General features: G+C 40.9%; 1 protein-coding gene across 1 annotated transcript in view; it reads left to right on the top strand.

Moving 5' to 3' along the window:
- SORCS1 (sortilin related VPS10 domain containing receptor 1) overlaps window positions 1-22,250 on the top strand; it is a 217,884-nt gene that overhangs the window by 100,206 nt on the left and 95,428 nt on the right. Inside the window, exons 5-8 of the mRNA XM_081104694.1 lie at window positions 1,951-2,069; window positions 5,231-5,320; window positions 12,187-12,366; window positions 20,988-21,134. Of these exons, the coding sequence (XP_080960820.1) occupies window positions 1,951-2,069; window positions 5,231-5,320; window positions 12,187-12,366; window positions 20,988-21,134 (536 nt within the window). The remainder of the gene's footprint in view (window positions 1-1,950; window positions 2,070-5,230; window positions 5,321-12,186; window positions 12,367-20,987; window positions 21,135-22,250) is intronic.

Below are 22,250 nucleotides of genomic sequence, written 5' to 3'. Positions count from 1 at the left end.
CATTGTTTCAATGACCCCAAGCTACCTTTGAAAAACAGACGTCAACTAAAAATTGTAAAAGGGTCTGGTGAAGTGTGAAATTGTGAGGCAGAGATTTCGTGTGCTGTGGGGAGGATTGTTCTTGGAAGGGTTAAGTCCCAGAAATTGTCTTCAAGGACAAAGACCTTGAGTTATGCCCTAAAATGGAACTATTATAATGTCTGTAAAAGAGGATAGGAAAGGATCAGTAGAAGGCTCTTCTTTAGTTTATCATTGGAAGTGATTTCAGCAGAACTAGATGGATTAAAGGACTTGAGAGCTATCCCCATTTGTCATTTATACATGTGGCAGCCAGATGGAGGAAGGTTGAGGGTAAAGCTTTCCCCCATCAGTCACTGTTCAGATGGAGCACATGTGCTGGCCACCCCTCATGACTCTCCTGGCGGAATTCAGGGATACCCAGGTTCCTTCAGTAAACGTCCTGGAACTTTAATTAAAGGAAATTAGTGAACCCTTATATCCAACTGTATATGGTATTGCTACCCCATTCCATGTAAATAAGTATATTTTGATTTATTTGAAAGAAAGGATTTTTGCATACATCACTGATGTGTTAAAATCAAATTCATTAAGCATCAACAAAGTAAAATGACTTTCTTTTTCATTCAAAAAGATACATTCCAATAAAGAGGTATGTTTCAATGAATATTTATTGCCTACTATGTGCCAGTAATGTATTGCAACCCAGGTATGTGCCTTTGACCTGAAATCAAACCCGAGGCCTATGGTGCGCAGGTCAACACTCTACCTATGCAAACACAGGTCAAGGCAGGAGGAACATTTTAAGTAGAGGAAATACAAATGAAAATAAAGTGGTAGGAAGATTGGCCCACTTTCTGAACATAAAGTAGGACAGATTAGAAGAATCACAGTGGGGAGAAGAAGGGATTAGCATGAGGGGAGGTTGCGTCGGTAGATAGTGGAGGGTTTGAATTTATTCTAAAGTCAAGGAGGCCAAAGGAGTTTTAAATAACCAAGTGACATCTGAATAGTAGAGAGAACAGAATAGTTGTAGTTGAAAGCAAGGACAGCCTCCCTGATACAATATATGTCCAACAAAGGTCACAATTATGAGTTATTATATGTTTATCATCTGGCTTAGAGACTTAGATGGAAGTTGAGATCTTAATTAATTCATCTACAAGATGAGAACAAAGTTTTTGACTCAGGAATCCCTTCTGTATTCTGTTTCACTTCCAATTAGTAGTAGAAGGAAAACCTTTATCTTGACAGAGAGCCTTCTTATTTATGACAGCAGCACTTCTAGCATGAGATGATGGATGATTGCATATATAGGTGTGTATTTCCCTGTTTTTGTTAATCAAAGGTCAAAGTGTAGCAGTGAAGCCTAGTGAGAAAATATACTATGAAAGCACAAGTATTGCTCGGCCAGTGTTGTTCAGCGGTTGAGCATTGACCCTTGAACTGCAAGGTTGCCATTTGATTCTGGTTGAGGCACATGCTGGGTTTGTGGGCTTTGATCCCTTATTGTAGGGGGCTTGTAGGAGGCAACCAATCAATGATTCTTTTTCTTTCATTGATGTTTCTATCTCTCTCATCCTCTCCCTTCTTCTCTCTAAAATCAGTAAAATAAAAAGAAAGCTCAAGTATTATTGCCAGTTTTTGAAAATACTTTCATTTGGTTTAAACGGGAAAGAAATGAATTAAGGAGAATTTAGTGTTTAGGATGGCATAGGCGCTGGGAGACAACGTAGTGGGTTGATAGCAAGTGAGTAAAATCGTAATGACAGCGATGATAACAATGATTATGACAACAATAATGTGGTTAACAGAGAATGTGAGGTTTATTTAAATACTTGGAGGTAGCAAGGGAAATAGAAAATATACACTCAGACTCTAATTCTCTGTGTGCATATCACCCTCCCCTGTTTTTTTGTTTTTTTTTTCCAGATTCGCAATACCTGACTTGCCGCATGCAGAACTGCACTGAGGCCGACAGAAAGAGACCTTTCCCGGGCCACATTGACCCGGACTCCTTGATCGTGCAGGATGATTACGTGTTTGTTCAGGTGGGAAAGATCCACTTCTGCTGATTGTCTCAAAGACCTTTTCCTTTTTCTGTCCCTAAGGCAGCCCCGCCTGCCTGCTTCAGGAAAAAGCACAAAAAGCATTATCTTTTCAACAAAAGGACCATTACCAAGCATCAGATCTCCTCTACTAGCAGAATATTAATGAGTTCCTTTGGGCAGTGTGTGGAGGACCTTATCAGCCCGGGTCAGGGGTCAGGGGTCAGGGAGGCACAGTGCAGAGTGCTGTTCATCCCTCTCATCTGCATTCTGAGGAGCTCCCAGTAGCCAGCAGCCAGCAGCGGGACTGAGCAGAAATGTCCATCTCTTCCTACCAGGAGAACGGCCAGCCCATCAGCCTCCTCCCCAATATCCAGTTTAAAAATAGGCAGCTAGGAAGAGGAAGCAGTGGGGTGGCTGGAGGTGGTGGGAGCAGAGAAAAGGTGGTAGTAATCAGCCATTATTGTCGTGCCCTGACTGTGATTAGGATGAAGCGAATTTAGATGAGATGTATTCAGACAGGCTTGGCACCTCCTCAGAGAGTGGGAACAGCTTGAGTAGCTGAGGTTTCATGAGTGTTTAGAAGAGACAAGAAGCAAGTATGCTTTACTTCTTATCAGCTTTTAAGGAACATCTTAGGCTTATTTGGACAATGCTGTGAAAAATTCAGTTCTTTCTTTCCATGTTAAAAATGGTAAAGGTATAATTGCTAACTAGTGTGTGTGTGTGTGTTTGTGTGTGTGTGTGTGTGTGTGTAGGTATACTCTCTCTATATATACATATATATTTATACCTACACACACAAATACTTATGATTTCACTAAGCTTGATCCACACTATTATATTTTAGAAAGAAACCATAATATAGAATATTTAAGCCAATGATTTGAGGAAGCAAATAAATGTTCAAAATATCTAACATCAGCCTATATACTTTAAAAATGTTTCACAAATGATTACACACACACACACACACACACATTTTCTTTTTCTTCAGGGAAATGAGTAATGACTACTCTGATAACTTCAGCATCAATTATCAAGTGACATTGAAATGGTTACACACATTGGTTCTCTCTCTAATTTATTTCTCTATCAGGGTTACTTCCTGGAACTTTCTTTTCTGTTTTCTAATAACCATTTATAATATACATATATGAGTTACATATGAGAATCAATTCTGCATTTAGAGTTTTTCTTATTTTTCTACCCATGCCACTGTGAACGTGACCCTTCAGCTCATCACTGGGAAGAGTAGGTGATCTGGCAACATATTGATGAATATTTTAGTTATGTTTTTATGTGTCTGGTGAACAGTCACCAAAGCATATGTTGGCATTCTGAGTATGCAAACTCCAGTTGATATTCAAACTCCAGAGGCTTATATGGGTTAAGAGTGGCTATATGAACTCAAAAATAGAGTAGATTAGTGGTTTCCAGGGTCTAGGAAGTAGGGAAATGGGGAGATGTTGGTCAAGGATACAAACTTCCAACTATAAGATGACTAAGTTCTGGGATCTAATATAGAGCGTAGTGACTATACATAATGATACTGTATTAGACACTTGAAAGTTGTTAAGAGCTTAAATGGTATCCATACATTTATACAATAATCTTACTTAAGTGAAGGCGTGGAGGTATTAACTAACTTTATTTGTGGTAAATATTCTGTACAATATATATGTGTCAAATCATCACATTTTACACATTACTTATATATGTCAGTGATTTTCATCCTTTTTAATTCTGCAACACACAAAATATATATTTTTTGTGGACCTAATAAAAATTAGATACAATTATGACTCATTCACAGCAGACAGCTACTGTTGCGTTGGCTGTTGTCATTTTTTAATTTGAAAATCTAAGGGAAAAGAGGTCAGTGCCCCTGACTAAATAGTCAGGTATTGCATATTTTTAAAATGTGGTGGGAATACTGGTTGAAAATTGCTGGTATATGTCAATAATATCTCAATAAAGCTGGGGGGAAAGGAGTGACAACAGAGAGAGAGATTGGCAGTGGCACCCCTAATACTCTGCACTGAATGGTGCTCATGCTGGGGTAGACACCACACCCTACTCGCCCTCCCTCACACTCATGGTGTTCATCGGACTCTGTGTGCTGGACAAACTTGAGGAAGGATGCTCAGAATCAATTCTCAGAGATAGAGCTCTCTGAACCATCTAACGTGTCAGCCCTGCTGTGTGTTGGACATGCTCACAGCCATCAATGTCACAGCCACACACTGGAATTAGTGCCCAGAGATGTGGGGCCTGGACCGCTTCCTTCTGATAGGACTGGGGACCTGTCTGCATGGCCATAGTCTTGGGGCTAGATAGCTGGGCTGCTGATGGACATTGATCCAATATCCCTCGAGGCTTGTATCTTTAAAAGTTCATAATCACTGACAATGTTTCCTGGCTTCTGAGCCACAGTGCAAATTGAAGAATTGTATTTTTGTCCAGTGGGTTCCATCTGGGCCTCTTACCAACTCACATGCACTGTTTAAGTTATTTTTGAACTGAAAGCCAATTCCTGACACTTGTCCATGGTAGTCATGCACACTGATGTGTTGGCAGTGACCTCCTTTTGTAAGGTCCCAAGACCCCCAGTGAGTCCGACGGAGGGGGCGACGACCCCAAGTCAAACGCGGAGACCGAAACTTGATGCAAAAGCAAGAGGATTTTTATTACAAGCGCGGCGCAGGGGCTCTCAGGCAGACAGCAACACAAGGGAAGTGCTGGCTGACTGGAGCCCTGAGCAATTGCAGAACATGAGTTTATAAAGGCAAAAACCACACGCAGGTGGCCGGAAAACAGGGAACTAGGTTAACAGTTAACTCATCTCCTGCAGGGACAGACCTTTGTTAGTAGTTGCCTAAGGGGCAGGGTGGTTTGTCTTTACACAAACCGATCCCAGGAAGAGATAACATAGCTATGCTATGACCAGACCAGGGCACCAGAGCTTACTGGAAAGGTCAGTTAAAACACAGGAGGAGGGGGGGTTTTCTCTTTGTTCTTACAATAACCAGGGCTTACTGGAAAAGTTAGTTAAGAGGGGGAAGGGAGGTTTCAGCGGCCTTACACTTTTGTTTAGTGGCTGTTCTTCCAAGGCCTGTGACTGTTACAGTAGCTCCTCTTACAACTGTGTGTTTCTGGTCCAGCTGACGTCGGGAGGACGGCCGCATTACTACGTGTCCTACCGAAGGAATGCGTTTGCCCAGATGAAGCTGCCCAAGTACGCTCTGCCCAAGGTATGACCTGAATTGTTTTTCATTTTAGTGTTTCCTCTGATTCCCATAGTCCTGCCGCCTCCCTCTTTCCCAAGCATCTTTCCATCTCTCATTGTCATGTATTTATTTTCATCTATCATCTCTCTTTCTCAAGTTCATTTGGCGTCACTATTTTTTTTCCCAATCTTATCACTATCCTTTCTCAGCATATTCTCTCTCTCTCTCTCTCTCTCTCTCTCTCTCTCTCTCTCACTCAAACTCTCTCTCTCTCTCTCTCTCTCTCTCTCTCTCCCTCTCTCCCCCTCTCCCTCTCCCTCTCCCTTTCTCTTTCTCCATGCCTCTCTCTCTCTCATCCTATAGGAGCATCTGAATAAATAAATTGATAACTGATTTGCTTTTGCTTTTCAATAGTAAAGATTTTCAAGCAGTAGGTATTGGTTTTCTAAGCAGTAGGTATTGGTTTTCTAGCAAGACAGAAAATACACTTGGGATACACAGTGTTTCAGTGCAATGGGTATGATATGTTTCCATCTCAATTTTTTTTCTTATTAATTATTGAGAGGCGACACACCTATATGGTATCCAACCTTTGCTTTCTCTTTCAATGGAACTTGAGACAGGTTGTCTTTAGAGTTCTGAGTCACAGCTAATTTTTCAGATGCCTTTCTAAACAGTGGCTGATAAGAGTTAGAGACCCTCATCTGTGCAAGTCCCTGGCTCTTTCCACACACTCTGAGGCACTGCGTTAATATGGAGCACCACCTAGTGGAGGTCAAGCTGACTTGGGAGCTCAAAGTTTCAGACCTGCGGTCTTGCTGCCATTGTGTGTACTAAAAGTGGCCATAAATTGTTAATGCATTGGACCTTGATTTTAGAGCAACAGAGGTGTGTGGCTATAAGACAGAGTCTGTGTAAATATAGTTACAGCTCAACTTTGAAACCTTTGGGTTGAACAAAGTACATAAAGCACTTACTTTTGATGGAGTTTTTATGACTCTAGTATTTTTAATCCATAACTTTGTAGTATGCTTGTCTGACCTAACACCAGTGTGCTGCCCAGGAAATCAGGTGACAGATATAACACAAGGGCATTGCAGAGCTCCTCTTCTAGGAGAGCCAATGGTAGCTAGTTGCTCTGGCTTCTCCGGGAAGAATTCTCCCTTCTGGCCATCACTCTGTCCTTATCCCTAGCACCATGAAAGGTGAGCTGTAAACCTCAGCCCATTAGAGATAATAATACACATTAAATTGCGCTATTAACTGCCAAGAACTATATTCATGTTAGTAGTTATTATGTTCAGCTGCTAAGAGATTCATGACAGTGGTAATTGCCCAGAACTAACTATATGTCTCTACCTGTGTACATTTAAATCCTCCTTGCTCTTGATTTGGCTTAAAATTATTACCAAAGAGACAAGAGTTTACAGCTTTGGGGTGTGCCTAGATGAGAATTGGGTAAAGTCAGTATGTAAAGGGAAACTGAGTGTTCTTTTTTAAAAATATATATTTTATTGATTTTTCACAGAGAGGGAGGGAGAGGGATAGAGAGTTAGAAACATCGATGAGAGAGAAACATCGATCAGCTGCCTCCTGCACACCCCCAACTGGGGCTGTCCCTGCAACCCAGGTACATGCCCTTGGCCGGAATCGAACTTGGGACCTTTCAGTCCGCAGGCCGACGCTCTATCCACTGAGCCAAACCGGTTAGGGCGGGTGTTCTTAAAATTGCCCTTGCTAATCTCCTAGAAAGGCTCTTGAGGGAGGTGAACATGGTACCTCACTAAGTCCAACGGACCTGATTTTCCTGTCTCTTGAGCATGGAAATCAATTGCTGTTTCTTTGATTGACCAGCAACTAAAGCAGTTGGCTTACAAGATTTAACACCTTTAAAGGGGAGAATTATACTCAATGCAATGAGATACTAAAAATGCATGAGGGAGGTGAGATGAAATTAGTAAATAGCAGATTCAAGTCACTCATCTCATGCTCACTATTAGAAATACATTTTTTAAGTGGAATAAGTCTCAGCCAAACAAAATTCTATTTGAAGCAGCATTGAGGCTAGAGCTTAAGTCTCCAGACTCCCAAACTAGCATACTTTGCATTATACCTTTCTTTTCTTGGGATAAATTAATGTATTCTATTATTGGAAGATAGTGGTATTTCCCCCCTCCCCCAATTTTGATCAGCTGAGAACATCAAGAAAAATATTCCCATTGACCTGAGGAACCCCAGTTTAAAGTCAAAGAAACATCCTTGCACCTGTTGGAGAATGTGAGGAAACACACTCCTTGCATTTCTCGTTCAGAGCCGTCACACAGATCACTGGTGGCAGTTGCCCCCAGTGGCATGGAACCAATCTAGAAGGACAAGTTTGACTTTACACCTGAATCGGCTATCTGTCTCCTCCCCCTGTTCTCCCACATGGGCCTGTCCCATTACTCAGCCTGGCCTGAGCTCTGAGGGTAAAGGGTAATGATTCATTTGAGGGTAGTGATTCATTCAGCTCGTCCCCGTATAGCAAATGAATGTATTCTTTGGTCCAAGTGGGTGTGTACTATTTAAGGCAATGAGATGCCTCATTACAATCCCATTACCCCTTCAAAGAGCCTGCTTGGTGGAGTGATCCGCAGTGACGGTGCGAATATTTCACGGCCCTCTATCAAAGCCGGGGCTGCTGTGGCTGGAAATGAACAAAGCTTCGTGTCCCCCAAAGCAATTGAGACAAACCAGCACTTTTGTGCTCAAATGATCATCCACTGCCATTGCGTCAGCTCCTGAAACACCATGGTTATGCAGAGCTGTGTCAAAAACACACACACGCACACAGGTTTAATATAATGGTAAAGATGACCAGAGAGGAGGATGGGGGGAGTCTAATATCGCTGTCACCATGAAGAGCATGAGTCTCACCAGACAGGGAGAGATAGCGACAGTTTCCTTCCCTTAACTTACTTGGAGCTCATTCTGAGCTACTCAAGTGAGATAAATGAGGCAATACATATGAGAGTGCTCTGAGCATTTCGGAGGACAGATACTCTATAAAAGCAAGGTAATATTATTATTAGTATGGATCTGGTTGTCTGTGTGGTCGAAGATCGATGCAAACTGGGGTCTGGGTTGTGCAAAGGCTGTTCGATTCACAGCAGAAGAACAGAATTCCAGACCTACATCTGCCACTACCCTGCTTTGAAACCTGGCTGGTTTACCGATTTCTCTTGCCCTGTTTTTGTTTGTGTTCTTTCTTACATTTTTTAAAATAAGGAGTTTGGACTCACGACCGTATGTTCTCACATGTGATACTCAGAATAAAATGTCCTTAGAGATGATTCGTGAAAATTTAATTCTATGACCAAATACATTAAAAAAAAGAAATAAAATCTATTCTTTGTTTCTTGACCAGAGAGTAACAGTAGCTAGCTGGTATGTTGAAGGCTCTAGGTCTAGGACATCTTGTTAACAAGAAACTTATATACTAGTAATTCAGCATAAATCAAACCATTTTACCAAAGGACCCATTTTTTAATCTATTAAAAATCTAACAATGCTACTTTCCTACGGAACAGACTTTGGGAAAGACTGTAGTAGAAGATCTCAAGGATCACTTCTAGGTCTGTAATTCTGTGGCTCAGGAAAAGCATTCAACATAACATGCTACCTGGGAGAAAGAGCGAAAGAGCATGTTTTCCTGATAGAGGAGGTGGATGTAGGTAAGAAGAAATAATGAAGATGTCATTTAAATATGTCAAATCTTCCAATTAAAATATTTAAAACCAACTTCATTTAAAAAAAAAATTCAAAGGTTCTGGCCAGTGCGATTCAGTTGGATGAGCATCACCCCATGCACTGAAAGGTCACCTGTTCAAATCCCGGTCAGTACATATACCTAGGTTGTGGGTTCGTTCCCTAGTCAGGGTGTGTACACGAGGCAATCAGTCAATGTTTCTCTCTCACATTGATGTTTCTCTCTAGCTCTCTTCCTTTAGCTTCCTCTCTCTGAAGTCAATAAAAACATATATTTCTTAAATTGTTCAGTGTATGTAATTAGATTATATGGAGAGAAAGACACCTCATCTTGGTCCTTATCCAGAGGTGGCCACTTTAATCTGCTATTATTATCTGCTGTGATTATATGACTACTACTCTGAGTGACAGAAACACTTTATGTGTCTATGTTTTCAGTTCAACATCCAAAAACTAAAGGTTCAAGTGTGTGGCATAGTTTAGAGGATGTACCTTAGCCCCTGGAATTATTTAATGAGATTTCTCTTGTGACCCAGACTTCAGAGTTTCACTTTGACTCCAAAGGCATAGGAATGAGTTTTGTAGGGGCCAGGCTCTTGCCGATGTACCTTAACTTGAATGGAGGGATGACAGTGTATCCCGCTGACATGGAAGGGAACTTGGATTGGGAGTAGTTATTTGAGGATTCTAAATACCAGGGTATGGCATCTGGTCTTTATCCCATAGGAAATGGGGAGCCATAGAAGGTTTTGCTCTTCATGGTTGACTGGCCCTGGCATAATTTCCACAGCTAATTCCCTCCATTGGAAAGGAACAAAACCCTTGGGTGAACCAATTTTTGTAGAGTATGTTAGCGTTGGCTGTGAACAGGAAGGCCACATGGACCTTGCTTAATCATCAAAGGGGATGTAAAGGCGTGCTTATCTGAAAACCACTGCTAAGTGGAGCAGATGTTCAGTGCTTTGAACTCCCTAGCTGATGTAATTCCCTCCCCCACACCCCACCCAGGTCCATGGAAGTCCCACGAGAACTCCTGAGGCACAGCGTTCAGTTCATAGTTAAGTTACAGAGCCCAGATTTGGACTCAAACAGTTTATTTCAGAATCCATTTTTTAAAATAATTTTGCTCTATTGTCCTCTTGAACCCAAAACTTTACAGGTGGGGCAGGCTTTTAAGTTGTCCACATTCAAAGACAAAGAATGTCACAGAATTTGGCCTCTCTTCTCTACCTTTCTAGACTATTTTCTTCAGGATTGACTTCATCTTCTACCTCAAAAAATATGTCTTCATCAGATCCAGACTTTAGAAAATTCTTACTATTTACAAACCAATAGTAAGAGATGCTTTCCCCCCACTCTAATAGTCCCAGCTTCGTTCCAGATTCATGTGTTATTGATTTTGCATAGGTCATATATTCAACACTGATCAAGTTGCTATCATCAGGGAAATTAGATATTCTGAATGCTGGGCCTACCAACCCACTTCTGGTGCTGAGGGTGAAAGAAAACAAGAGAGACTGGGTTAAGAAGGAATTTGTCTGAGAGGGATGAGGATGTTTTTCAAAGTAGATTGAGATGCAATTATCAGAAAAAATATAAATAGACATTGGCTAGATACATGCAATGGCTCACTTTTATTCCAAAATTTAGTTTGTGTTGTTGATTATAACATTGATTCAATGGGAAGGATTTATTTTGGCCTTCCAACTCTGGGTTAATTCTACAAAAGCTTAACCAAACTCTAGGCCTGAGGAATGCAAAGCCCTATAGATAAAGACTTCTTCCTTCTGGACTCATTTGATTTCACTTTGATCAAGGCTGAAAAAGAGGGAGTCACTTGTTCCTCTATGTTTAAAGCACAGTCAGAGCTGAATTGCTGATTGGTTGAATGATTGGTTGATTGATTGAGAGAACAGAGGCATATATTACAAGGAGAAAATCAGGTTAGAAGGTAGGTAGAATTTTGCTGTACTGGAATTTTGACCAAGGAAGATTGACAGATCTCCTAAAGCTTTTCAAGGGTAGAGGAAGGTTCATCTGGAAAAACTTGAGTACTAAGCTACACAAAAACCAAGAATCTTTCCTTGTTGTTCTTTGTGATTATGTATAATTTTGTTGTTTTGCTTTGATTTTTGGTTTTTGAAAGTTATATCAATGTCTACCACCTTGGGCAAACAGCACCTGGACAGACATCTCCTAAGGGAGACAGCAAGCCTTGGTCTGTGTCTGCTTTTCTCTGAACGTTCACTTCTCTGGAGTTCAGAATAGGGGAAGAAGGAATTGAAATTCCCACCCCAGGGACATCTTCTCACTGCCCCCACATTACTTTTGCCTTCTTTTTATCTTCCAGGACTACCAGGGTATGAAAACATCATCAATTATGCAGTCTCTCTCTCTCTCTCTCTTTTTTCTTCTTTTACTTAAGGTTTCCTGCTGAACTAAGAGTAAAGGTTTAGATTAGCAGCTAAGATCTTGAACACACATTAACATGAATATTAGTGCTCTGCTTTCTCAGGTGAACATTATTCCTCAAGGTCTTCCAGGGGTTCCTGAACCTTTGGGCAGTGCTTCTCAAATTTTATTGTGCATATTAATCACCCATGGATCTTATTAAAATGCAGATTTTTGATTCAATAGGTGAAACCCGAAGTTCTGTGTGTCTAACACACTTGCAGGTGATGCCCGTACTGGTCCATGGACCACACTGGAATATGCAGAGCTTGTCAGGTTTCTCTCTGTTCCTCCAGATTTTTATGAAGGAATAAACTCCATATAATCCTTCTGAGCATGAACCATGTTGTAGTTGGGAAATATATCAGAATGACTGATTCTCCAAAGTCATACATATTTGAGAAAGTATTCTTCAATTATCTAATGAGACAAATCATAACTGAGCTACCAAGCATCTCTCTGTCCTATTTTCTCATAACACTGCTGCCTAACCCCATACAAGAGAAAGGAAATACATGCATAACACTTAACTAATTAATTATTACATCACAAATACGTGAAAGGAAAATCTCTACCTTCCCTTATAGTTGCCGAAGTGCCTATTTTGGTATTCCTCATTAGATTCTACGCTGTTTGGATGCATGCCAGATTTATTTATAAAATTCTTCTTCACTTTCCTGTGTTTTATTTAGGACATGCACGTCATCAGCACAGATGAGAATCAAGTGTTTGCAGCGGTCCAAGAATGGAACCAAAACGACACCTACAACCTCTACATCTCAGACACCAGGGGTGTCTATTTCACCTTGGCCTTGGAGAATGTCCAGAGCAGCAGAGGCCCTGAGGGCAATGTCATGATCGACCTCTATGAGGTATGTCACAAGGCACGTGTGGTCCTGAGCCACTCCAGTGCCTGCACTGGCTGATGAAGGCCCAACTGGCTGTTTCCTTCATCATTCTGATATGAGCAAATTATGTGGCCTCATTCAATTTGGGAGAGGGAGTGAGTTGCAGAACATTTGTAATGCAACCCACAGAACAGCTCTGGGAAGGATCTTTTGTTCACCAAGTTCACAGGCCAGGAAGCCCCAGAGGACTTGGAGAGCATCAGGGGAAGCAGTAAAGCAATTACAGGGTTTGAACAAGAGCCTGGATGCTGTTGTATGTCAGTGGTTGTATATCACCTCATGAACCAGGAGGTCACATACAACCGATTCCTGGTCAGGGCACATGCCTGGGTTGTGGGCACAATCCCCAGTAGGGGGCGTGCAGGAGGCAGTCTATCAGTGATTCTCTGTCATCATTAATGTTTCTCTCTCTCTCCCTTTCCCTTCCTCTCTGAAATCAATAAAAATATATATATTTAAAAAGAAGGATTTCAACAAGATTCACAGAATATGCGATTTGAAAGTAGTCTTGAGAGGCCAGCAGGGTATCAGGATGTAGAGCAGTGGTTCTCAACCTTCCTAATACCGCGACCCTTTAATATTAGTTCCTCATGTTGTGGTGACCCCCAATTTCATTGTTACAAATTGAACATAATGAAAGCATAGTGATTAATCACAAAAACAATATGGAATTATATATGTGTTTTCCGATGGTCTTAGGCGACCCCTGTGAAAGGGTCATTCGACCCCCAAAGGGGTCGCGACCCACAGGTTGAGAACCGCTGATGTAGAGCAAAGGGGACAGTGGTCCCTTATCTCTGTCTGAGGAAAATAAGGGAGGAGACACCTTTGCATTGCATCAGAAGACACTCCCTTGGACTTGAACACCTTTCCAACTAGATAACCTCCACTGGCTGACTACCTGCCTCTCAGAGGAACAGTGAGTGAGATAAGAGTAATAGATCTTTCTTTCCTAAATGACGGATGGAGGGGGACAAAGCAGAGTTTCCCAGGCTTCCTTAAAGGAACTTTGGCCCTTTGTTTCTCAAAATGACCAAGATTGAAAATAAAATGCTATATGTTGGATCAGTTAGCTTTTATGGCAAACACCAATGCTCTAATTGCCATTTAAGGCACAGTTAGGTAGAAAGAAAGCTGCTATTTTGGGTTGGATTTTAGCCATTTGTCAGTCTTATCTTATGCTATGAATGATTTATAATGGCTTATAATGACCCATTTAAAAACACATTCAGAATGTGGGACGTTTAATCATATGCCTATATTCTATGTGAAAAATATTCTAAAACTGATTCAAATATGTGCAGTCACAGTGATGCTATTGTTTGGCTGAGTGTAAGCTCTGAAGGTCAAGGGGTTTTATAAGGAGAAATTTGTATCAAGTATGTCAAGGATATAAACCAATGTCTCTGAAGAAATTCAAATTTATCATTTTAATTTTCTGAATGCTCTCTATACTATTTCTCTTCTAGGAGTTCTTAGGGATTTTCTCCTAGTAGTTAAACTTCTCTGTATGTATAAAGGCGTGATAACACACTATATGCCCAATTCAGAGCCTGGGGATTTGTCATGGAAATTGTGGTAGACGAGCATTGAGTGTAGTGTGTGTATATCTTTAGAAAAACACTCTGCAAACTTTTTTTTAATATATTCACAGTTTCTTCCACTTCCTTTTCTGCTCATGTCCCAGATAAATATAGTATCATAAATCTCAGCCTCAAACTAAACATGTATTTGGGAAAACATTTACATTTTCTGGTGATTTAGTTTCAAATTACTGTTGGATAAAATTGTGACTTAGAGTATGAATGTTGGAGTCAGGTTTTCTGGGTTTAAATCCTGGCTATACCACAGATATGTATTCTTGACACATATCCAGTAACTTCTGATACTCACTTTCCTTACTGAAAATATGGAGATAAACAGGGTGCCTACTTGACAGGGTTTCTCTGAGGATTAAACAAGTTAATCTTCTTGAAGTACTGTGAACAGTGCCTAAAATACTCAACAAATTATAGATAGCATAATTAGTATTATGTTCCAATAAGTTTAAGCCCCAGTATGATGTCCTATTTTTTTTTAAATCTGCCCACATTGTTTAAATGTCTAACACATTTCCACTATTTCAGATCTCTACTTCTCCCATATTGCAATTAGCATGGCCATATGACATTCTTTAACACCAACGAGTTGTCTCCTTATAAATAAGTGTAAATTGCTACATTTCTTTCCTCATTTGTAAATGTCTTATAAACATTTAAACTTTAAGAGTGTTGCGTTGAAATGCCATGTGTTGTCTTGTTTTCATCCAGCACTTGCAATGGAAAGCTCTTGCTCCATGTGTGGTATTTGCTGGTCTGAAGTCAAAGTAGCTTGATTCCCTGATCTTGTCTCTGTCCTGGCTCTCCCTCCTTGTGCCCCCCCCAAAAAAAAAACAAGAACAAAAAAACCCACAAAAACATTTTCTGAAGCATCAGTATTTGGGATTGTATTTGATTATGACCAAGGGATGAGTTCTTCCCTTTCTGATTATCCCCTCCCCTCTTCTCAACTCAATGTGGAAAATTTTCTCTGCATAAATTTCGTTTTCTGCAAAAATAGACACCATTTTAATTGGCCCCTTGATGATAGAAGAGATGACAGGTTTGGACAGGAATGACTTTGCAATGTCCTGTTATTTTAAACTGTTTGCTCAAGTGGTTTTCTGAATGTAAACATCACTACCACGGGTACAGAATGAGAAGAAGAAACTGGTTGACCTCTGGCCATGGCAACCATTCTTTGGTAATTCCTTGTGTTTCCCCTTGTGTCCCTCTCGGCTATCTGTAGAGGATCTGCGGGCTCTTATTAGTGTCACTGTGAGCAGTGGTGCGACTGCATTATGTAAAGGTGCTCTGCATCCTGGGGCTGGGAAGAAGAGTCTTTCTTTTATTAGCCTGACAGTTCACTGCAACTTGAATTGAAATGGATGTGATCAGAATGGCAGTGCCAGATCTTCTGATTACCTAGCTAGAAGGGATATTGGCTGACACAGAACCTGGCACCAACGTTACTTCAGTGTGATTGTTCTGGCTAGCAGGAAGCTGAGAACCAACCAGCATGAATTCCCCAGGAGAATTACAGTGAATGATGAGCACTTAGACATAAATGAAAAGTAAGAAAATCCGTAGCTGATTTAAAAAGAAGCAGAGATGAGCCGCATAGGAGGTAATGGGTGATAAGAGAATACTAGTACATGTCTGCTCACCATTGGGGGTAACTGTGGTGACTTTTGGTATGTGTTCTTTGCATGCCTGCCAATTACCTGCGAGTCCTGTATTTGTATGCTCTTTAAGCTAGTTTAGCAGAGGGAAACTATAATGTGTAGATGTATGACGAGTCTGTGTATCAAGGATATGTATTGTTGATGAGTCTTTGTGGGAAATGCAGAAGGAATTAATCATTCTATTCCCACACACATTGGACCCTTGTGACACATGTAGTTCTCTCTACACTAGAACATGTGTATGTGATGAGATAGGAGAAGGGGAAATGTTGGGAACAAAGTGTTGTGGGGGTAGATTATATGTTTTAGTTATGGAAACACCAGACATTTCCCTCAGTATGAGTTATTCAATTGAACATGGACTCCATTCAAGAGAATCAATAAAAATGAGCCATTGACTACACAGCAAAGAGTACTAGAAATTGATTTTTTTTAATGAAAGAGCATAATAATAATAATAACTAATATTTTGGATGCCATTATGTGCCAAGCACTATGTAAAAAAACATTAGTGAATATTTATTTCAATTCATATATGAGGGACTATAATTCCTCCCATTTCACACATAAGTAAATGCAGGCAGAGAGAGTACAATCATTTCTGCAAGATTACAAAGATAGTAAGTGGTGGATTTAGGATCTGAAGCCTAGAGTATGCAAATTCTTACCTATAAACTATTTTGTGTCTCTGGAAACATCAGTGTTTGGGATTGTATTTGATGGTGACCAAGTAAAAGCTGTAAGATAGAAGGACATTGAAGGGCAGGATGACTAGTATTGGACTTAGCAGTAGAAGAAATTAGACTGGAAAAAGGAAATGGTTTGGGGAAAAGCCAACATAAACAGAATGAGCAGATGATTGCTCCAGACCTGCTCACTACCTTCTGAACCAAGACCGGAGCCTGCAGCTGTAGCTAAATTCAGTGTTATAATAATGTGGCCCTCAGTGCTGTCCCGTGATTTGTTTTTGTAAAAGCAGCCTAGAAACAAGTGTCTGAAAATCCTGTCATTCATGAAGAGCACAGCATTCCCGTGGTACCATGTGGACGGCTAACAGGAGACAGCATGCCTGATGGTGACCAGAGCAAGAGAGCTGTGACGAGCGTGTCTGCAACGTGTGGTTCCTAGTGTGTTCATCTGGTGTGGATGATGAGAGGGAGTCTGACAGCTTTAGACAAGATCCTTCCTCCTCGGGGAAGGGAATATTAATTAATGATGATGAAGAGCACTTTGGCTTAATGGACAATGACAGTCCACCCAGCCAAGCGGAAAGGTTTGTGTTGGCAGTCAAGCCATCTGGCCAGCAAATTCAGAATGCCCAGAATGCATGCGCACATGAGTGAGCCACACTGGGTGCCATGCCAGACACGGTGTGTTTTGTTAAGCACATGGGGTCTTCTCCACGTTATGAGTGTCCTAGCTTTCATAGAGAAAGCTCCATAGTTATGGGCATGGAGCTAATACCCTGATTTCTTAGGGAAAGACTGCCTCATACAATCCAGCACAGGAGGTGGGAAAGAAAAAGGCTTTCCCATCCAGGACATATTTATTACAGGACATGGAACGTGCCATCTAATTATTGAAGGTGATTGTCTCCCTGGGAGGGGAGTGCTGTCTGATCAAGGCCCCAGGGAGGAAAGAACATTTAGATTTTTTTTGGCAATGGGTTCTCTGGTAGCAGAGGCACCCCTGTTCCCGCTGACTGTCTCTCCTGAATCTTCTCTTCAGAACGGAAACATACCCTATCCTCAAAGACCAAAGAAATCAAGGTCATGAATATGTTCTTTTTCTTGTCACAGGTTTTGATTCATCTTTTTCATTTTCTTCACATGTTGACCCTTTGGATTTGTAATTTCAGTCAGAGTCAGAGAGGGTGGGAGGAAGTATCTGAGCATCAGATTTGGAAAAGAGCAAAAGCAAGAATCTTCCCAACTTAGCCTCCACATGCAACATATGAAAGATTGGGATCAGAAAGGACCCTATGGTGGCAACTATGAAAAGTATAAGGGGATAACTGGGTTCTTCCGTTAAAACACCAAAGAAATCCAAGCCTTGCATATTCTAACTCTCAAAAAAGGTCTCTTGAATGAATATATAATTGTTTAGACACCCTGGGTACTATGACCCCAATACTTACAAGAATGCATGATAAATAGAAGCTCAAAAATATTTATTGAGCAACTATTGAGTAAATGTACTACTGAATGAATAAAACGCAGCTTCCTGTAAGTGTGATATCCATAGGTGGTATTTCCCTCTGAATGCTCTGGGTTGAGAGAGAAGTTGGAGGAAATAGTACAGAAGTGTATGGGTTCTAGCGTTAGACAGACTGACTTGGAGTCCAGTTCTAAGATTCCCTAGGGGATGACTTCAGACAAGTGATTGGCCACATCTGAACGTTGGTTTTCTCCTCTGTAAAATGAGGATAACATTGACTATGCCACTTAGAATGCATGGGCAGATTAATGCTCATGCTTGCAAAGCCTGTCATGTAATGCCTAACATTTCATAAGTGCTTATTAAATCCGGGGTGCTGTTATTGTGGTTATAGCTTCCAATGCAGAATTCTTATTACCTGTTACATTAAAAACAAAACCAGGACTTGCAGACAAGTCCAAAGAAGCAAACAATAAAAACACACCTCGAATGGGACTTCCATGGAGCAATGCCCTGGCCACAGGAAGGAGATAAGCAGACCCTCTCCAGCTCTATCCCCTCTTGTCACACACTCCCTGCACTTTGCCAGGTTTTTATTCCTCAAGATAAACCTGAAGGCCAAGCTGCCAGAGATGAGTTACAAAGCACAGCTCTCAGCTCAAGTGGCCTTTGATAATGCCAAGCAGTCGGGGGCCAATAAAGTCACCACTTCCGCTAAGCAAATGAACCAGCTGCTAAATGTACAGAGCCTTGCTCTGACCAAAAGAGGAGGAGCCGCGCAGGAAGGGGAATGGGCAATGAAACTCCCGGGAGAGGCAATATTTCTATCCCCTCTGTACCTATGGTCACCTCCCAGCGTGTCTGATGGGTAAGACAGTGCCATTTCTCATGTATGGGTTTCCCTGAGGAGGGAAGACCAGTGCGACTTTGTGAGAATTCTGATCTGTGAAATTTAATTTTTAAAGAACTGGCAGTTTAGCTGTAGTGAAATATGTAGCAGCCTCCCGAACATATGCAAAACCAATGTGGGTTTCCCTGGTGAATCACCCTTCAGGAGCTGGTATAGTGAGTGAATAACTAAATGCAATTTGTAATTCACATGCCATTGTTGGGAGGTCAGTGCTCCTGGAGTGCAGGCCTCCCACACTGTGGAGGATCAAGAAACTGCTCCTGCTGCTGCTGATTGCCCCCAATGAGGCTTGCTGCCCTAAGTAGTAGTTCAAAGCATTCCTACCAGGCACTCATTTCTACGATTTACTTGCTTAACACACTTGTCTTCCAAAAGTGTATGAAGTTGGCCCAACTCTACATTACCCCAGATGCCAGATCAGCAGGTACAAACTAATGAGGTTTGAATGTGTCAAAAGCAAAGGCAAGCCCTGGATCCTCTACTGATTGAAACCCAGCCTCTTTGAACAGACAAATTCAGAGCTGTAGTTGTTGGAAGATCAGCGGAAGTCAGAAAATCCAGGTGTGAGTGAACCCCAGCTCTGTTATCTTAAACAATTGATTTTTGTTTACACCTCAGTTTCCCCATCCATAGAATGGGTATAATAGCTGTGGTGGCAGGTTTGCAGTGAACATCGAAAGTTTTTTATATATAAAGTATTGAGCATACTTCTTGGTGCATGGCAAGGATCAATGCTGTTGTACTTGTCTGCCTAAAACCTTTATAAGATAATATAAAGGGCCTGAGTTAAATGAAATGGGCTCAGATGTGCCCATGAGCTTATTCACTTCATCCCAGTCTGTGCAACAGAAAGCCAGTTAATCTGTTTGTTTCCTCATCCTCAAAATGTGAGTAATGCTAACTGTATCATGTGCTTAATGTGAGAGTTAAGTGAGGTCACCTGTGCATAGTGTTGGAATGCACAATTTAACATATCTCAGACCCTTTCCTCACTGCCCTCCAGTTTTCCTGGGTTGTCATAATTCCAAGCAGAGTAAAATATGCATGAATGTGTTTATTAAACACAAAAACACCCAAAGATATAATGCATCCTTCATGATTTGTTAGAGCACAGTTTGGGCAACTTACCAATTGTTACCTCTTTCATAACTTATAGAACAGAGAAGGCATATTTTCAGAGCCAGGTAATTAATAAGGACTGTTTATAGTGGGGACAATAGTATTATGGGCATGGAGGAGGGATTAGCCAACAATTTAGGGGGATTATTACTTCTTTAAATTTAAGAGCAGTTATCTTTTGCTCAGTGTATTTTGGTGGCTTAGTAGAGCAATCTCTTACAGGGAAAAAATAGTAATTGGATCGTTAGCTTTCACTGACCTCTTTTAATCGCCCACAGCTCTAGAGAGCACCATGATTTAGATAGTTCTTAAGAGCACGGGCTGTGAAGACATTGAGTTGTGGGTTGAAATCCCAGCCACTTACTAGCCTGTGTACCCAGTCTTTCTGTGGCTGTGTGACCTTGGGCAAGTCACTTAACCTGGATAAGCCTCAGTTTCCCCATGTGTAACATAGAATAGGTGATAATTACCCAAAAGAACTGTTACAAGATTTAAATGAAATAACATATTTAAGACTGTGGGTGCTGAGGGTAACATAAAATAAAATAGTGTCTATTTATTTATCATTTATTGAATAGCAAAACTGAAAGCACCAGAGTTTATCTCTAGGCAACAGCAAGCTACTACCAACCTACCTTAGGGGCCATAAAAATTCTCTATCACAGTTGCATTAGGCCCCCCATACCATAGGGAAGTGATGGCGAACCTTTTGAGCTCGGCGTGTCAGCATTTTGAAAAACCCTAACTTAACTCCGGTGCCGTGTCACATATAGAAATTTTTTGATATTTGCAACCATAGTAAAACAAAGACGTATATTTTTGATATTTATTTTATATATTTAAATGTCATTTAACAAAGAAAAATCAACCAAAAAATGAGTTCGTGTGTCACATCTGACATGCGTGTCATAGGTTCGCCATCACTGCCATAGGGGCTCAGGTCTGTTGCTTTCTGCCTCACTGTCCAGGGAGTCATTATACTTAATCATCACCCCCTCCTTCTACCATCCTCACCCCCTCTTCCCTCCAAGACAAGTGCTCACTGCTGAATTAAACAGTCTGCCTCTGTTCTTTTAAGTAAACAAAGACATCCCTTCTCAAATCGATGTATTTTTCAGCCATGTCCATTTTTCCCAGGTAGCAGGGATAAAGGGGATGTTCTTGGCTAACAAGAAGATTGACAACCAAGTGAAGACGTTCATCACCTATAACAAAGGCAGAGACTGGCATTTGCTGCAGGCGCCGGACACGGATTTAAGGGGGGACCCTGTGCACTGCTTACTGGTGAGTCTTCATATTGGGGCAGAATGTCCCAGTCAGTGGGGGCTGGACATAGGTGTTAACAAACAGAGGGAGGTGATTCCAGGGTTCCTTGCTTAGTTGCAGAACCAAAGGGGACAGGGACAGGCATGAAGGCAGCATGTAGAAGAGTCACTGGACTGCCTTTTGAGATGGAACAAAGAGATCAGAGAAAAGCAGAAAGTTTCTTACTCACTTCCAAGGATGTTCAGTTGTGCCCCGGATTCTGATGGGCAGCTCACATTGTCGTTTAAGGGAGAATCTGATAGCTTCCACTGTGGTGGGGAGATACACCTTTAATTCCCGACAAATAACTTGTTACAGATCAAATGACACATACATTCCGCTGTAGAATAGATGAACTGAATGCAAAATTTTGTAGTCGTATTTTCTAGAGGAGATGCTTATTCATATTTTCAGAGGAGTTTATGCCTCAAATAAGGGTAAGAACTACTGATGTGAATTTTAATTGGAACTCTTTATGATATGTTCCATTCATTTATGCTGCATTATATAAAGTTGGTAGTGGCAAACAATGGTCTGTGAGGCAAATATGGCCCACCACTTGTATTTTAAAATAAATTTTTATTCTTATTCATGTATATATTGCCTGTGTGCTACAGTGGCTGAGTTGAGTAGTCATAGCAGGACTTTATGGTCCACCAAGCCTAATATAGTTATTATTTTAAAAATACTTAAAGAATATGTGATACCCTTTGTAATACTTTAAGCAATAAAAACAAAAAACAAAACAAAAATCACAATGTTTGATTAAGCAAGAAACTCTGACCTCATTTTCTCCACAGAGAAATCACTGACAGCTATTTTCAGAGTAGCGTATCTCCAGATTTCAAGTCATTTGCAATAGTTTCCGTAATACATTATGAACCTCTGCATCTCTAATCTAAAAATTTCTCTCCAGTTTCATCTGACCATCTATTAAAGAAGTATACTACTCATTGTCTCAGTTGTTTCAGGACAGAATATTGCTGATTGAACAAATATTTATATTCCCTGAGTCAAGTATATGCAATTAATAACAATAGGTGATAAACACAAAGCAAAAGTCAATAAAATATTCAATCACATGGGGAAAGTGCT

Source organism: Myotis nattereri (assembly GCF_964212035.1).
Source record: "Myotis nattereri genome assembly, chromosome: 13".
NCBI lineage: Eukaryota > Metazoa > Chordata > Mammalia > Chiroptera > Vespertilionidae > Myotis > Myotis nattereri.
This window is presented reverse-complemented; position numbering and strand designations above follow the sequence as displayed.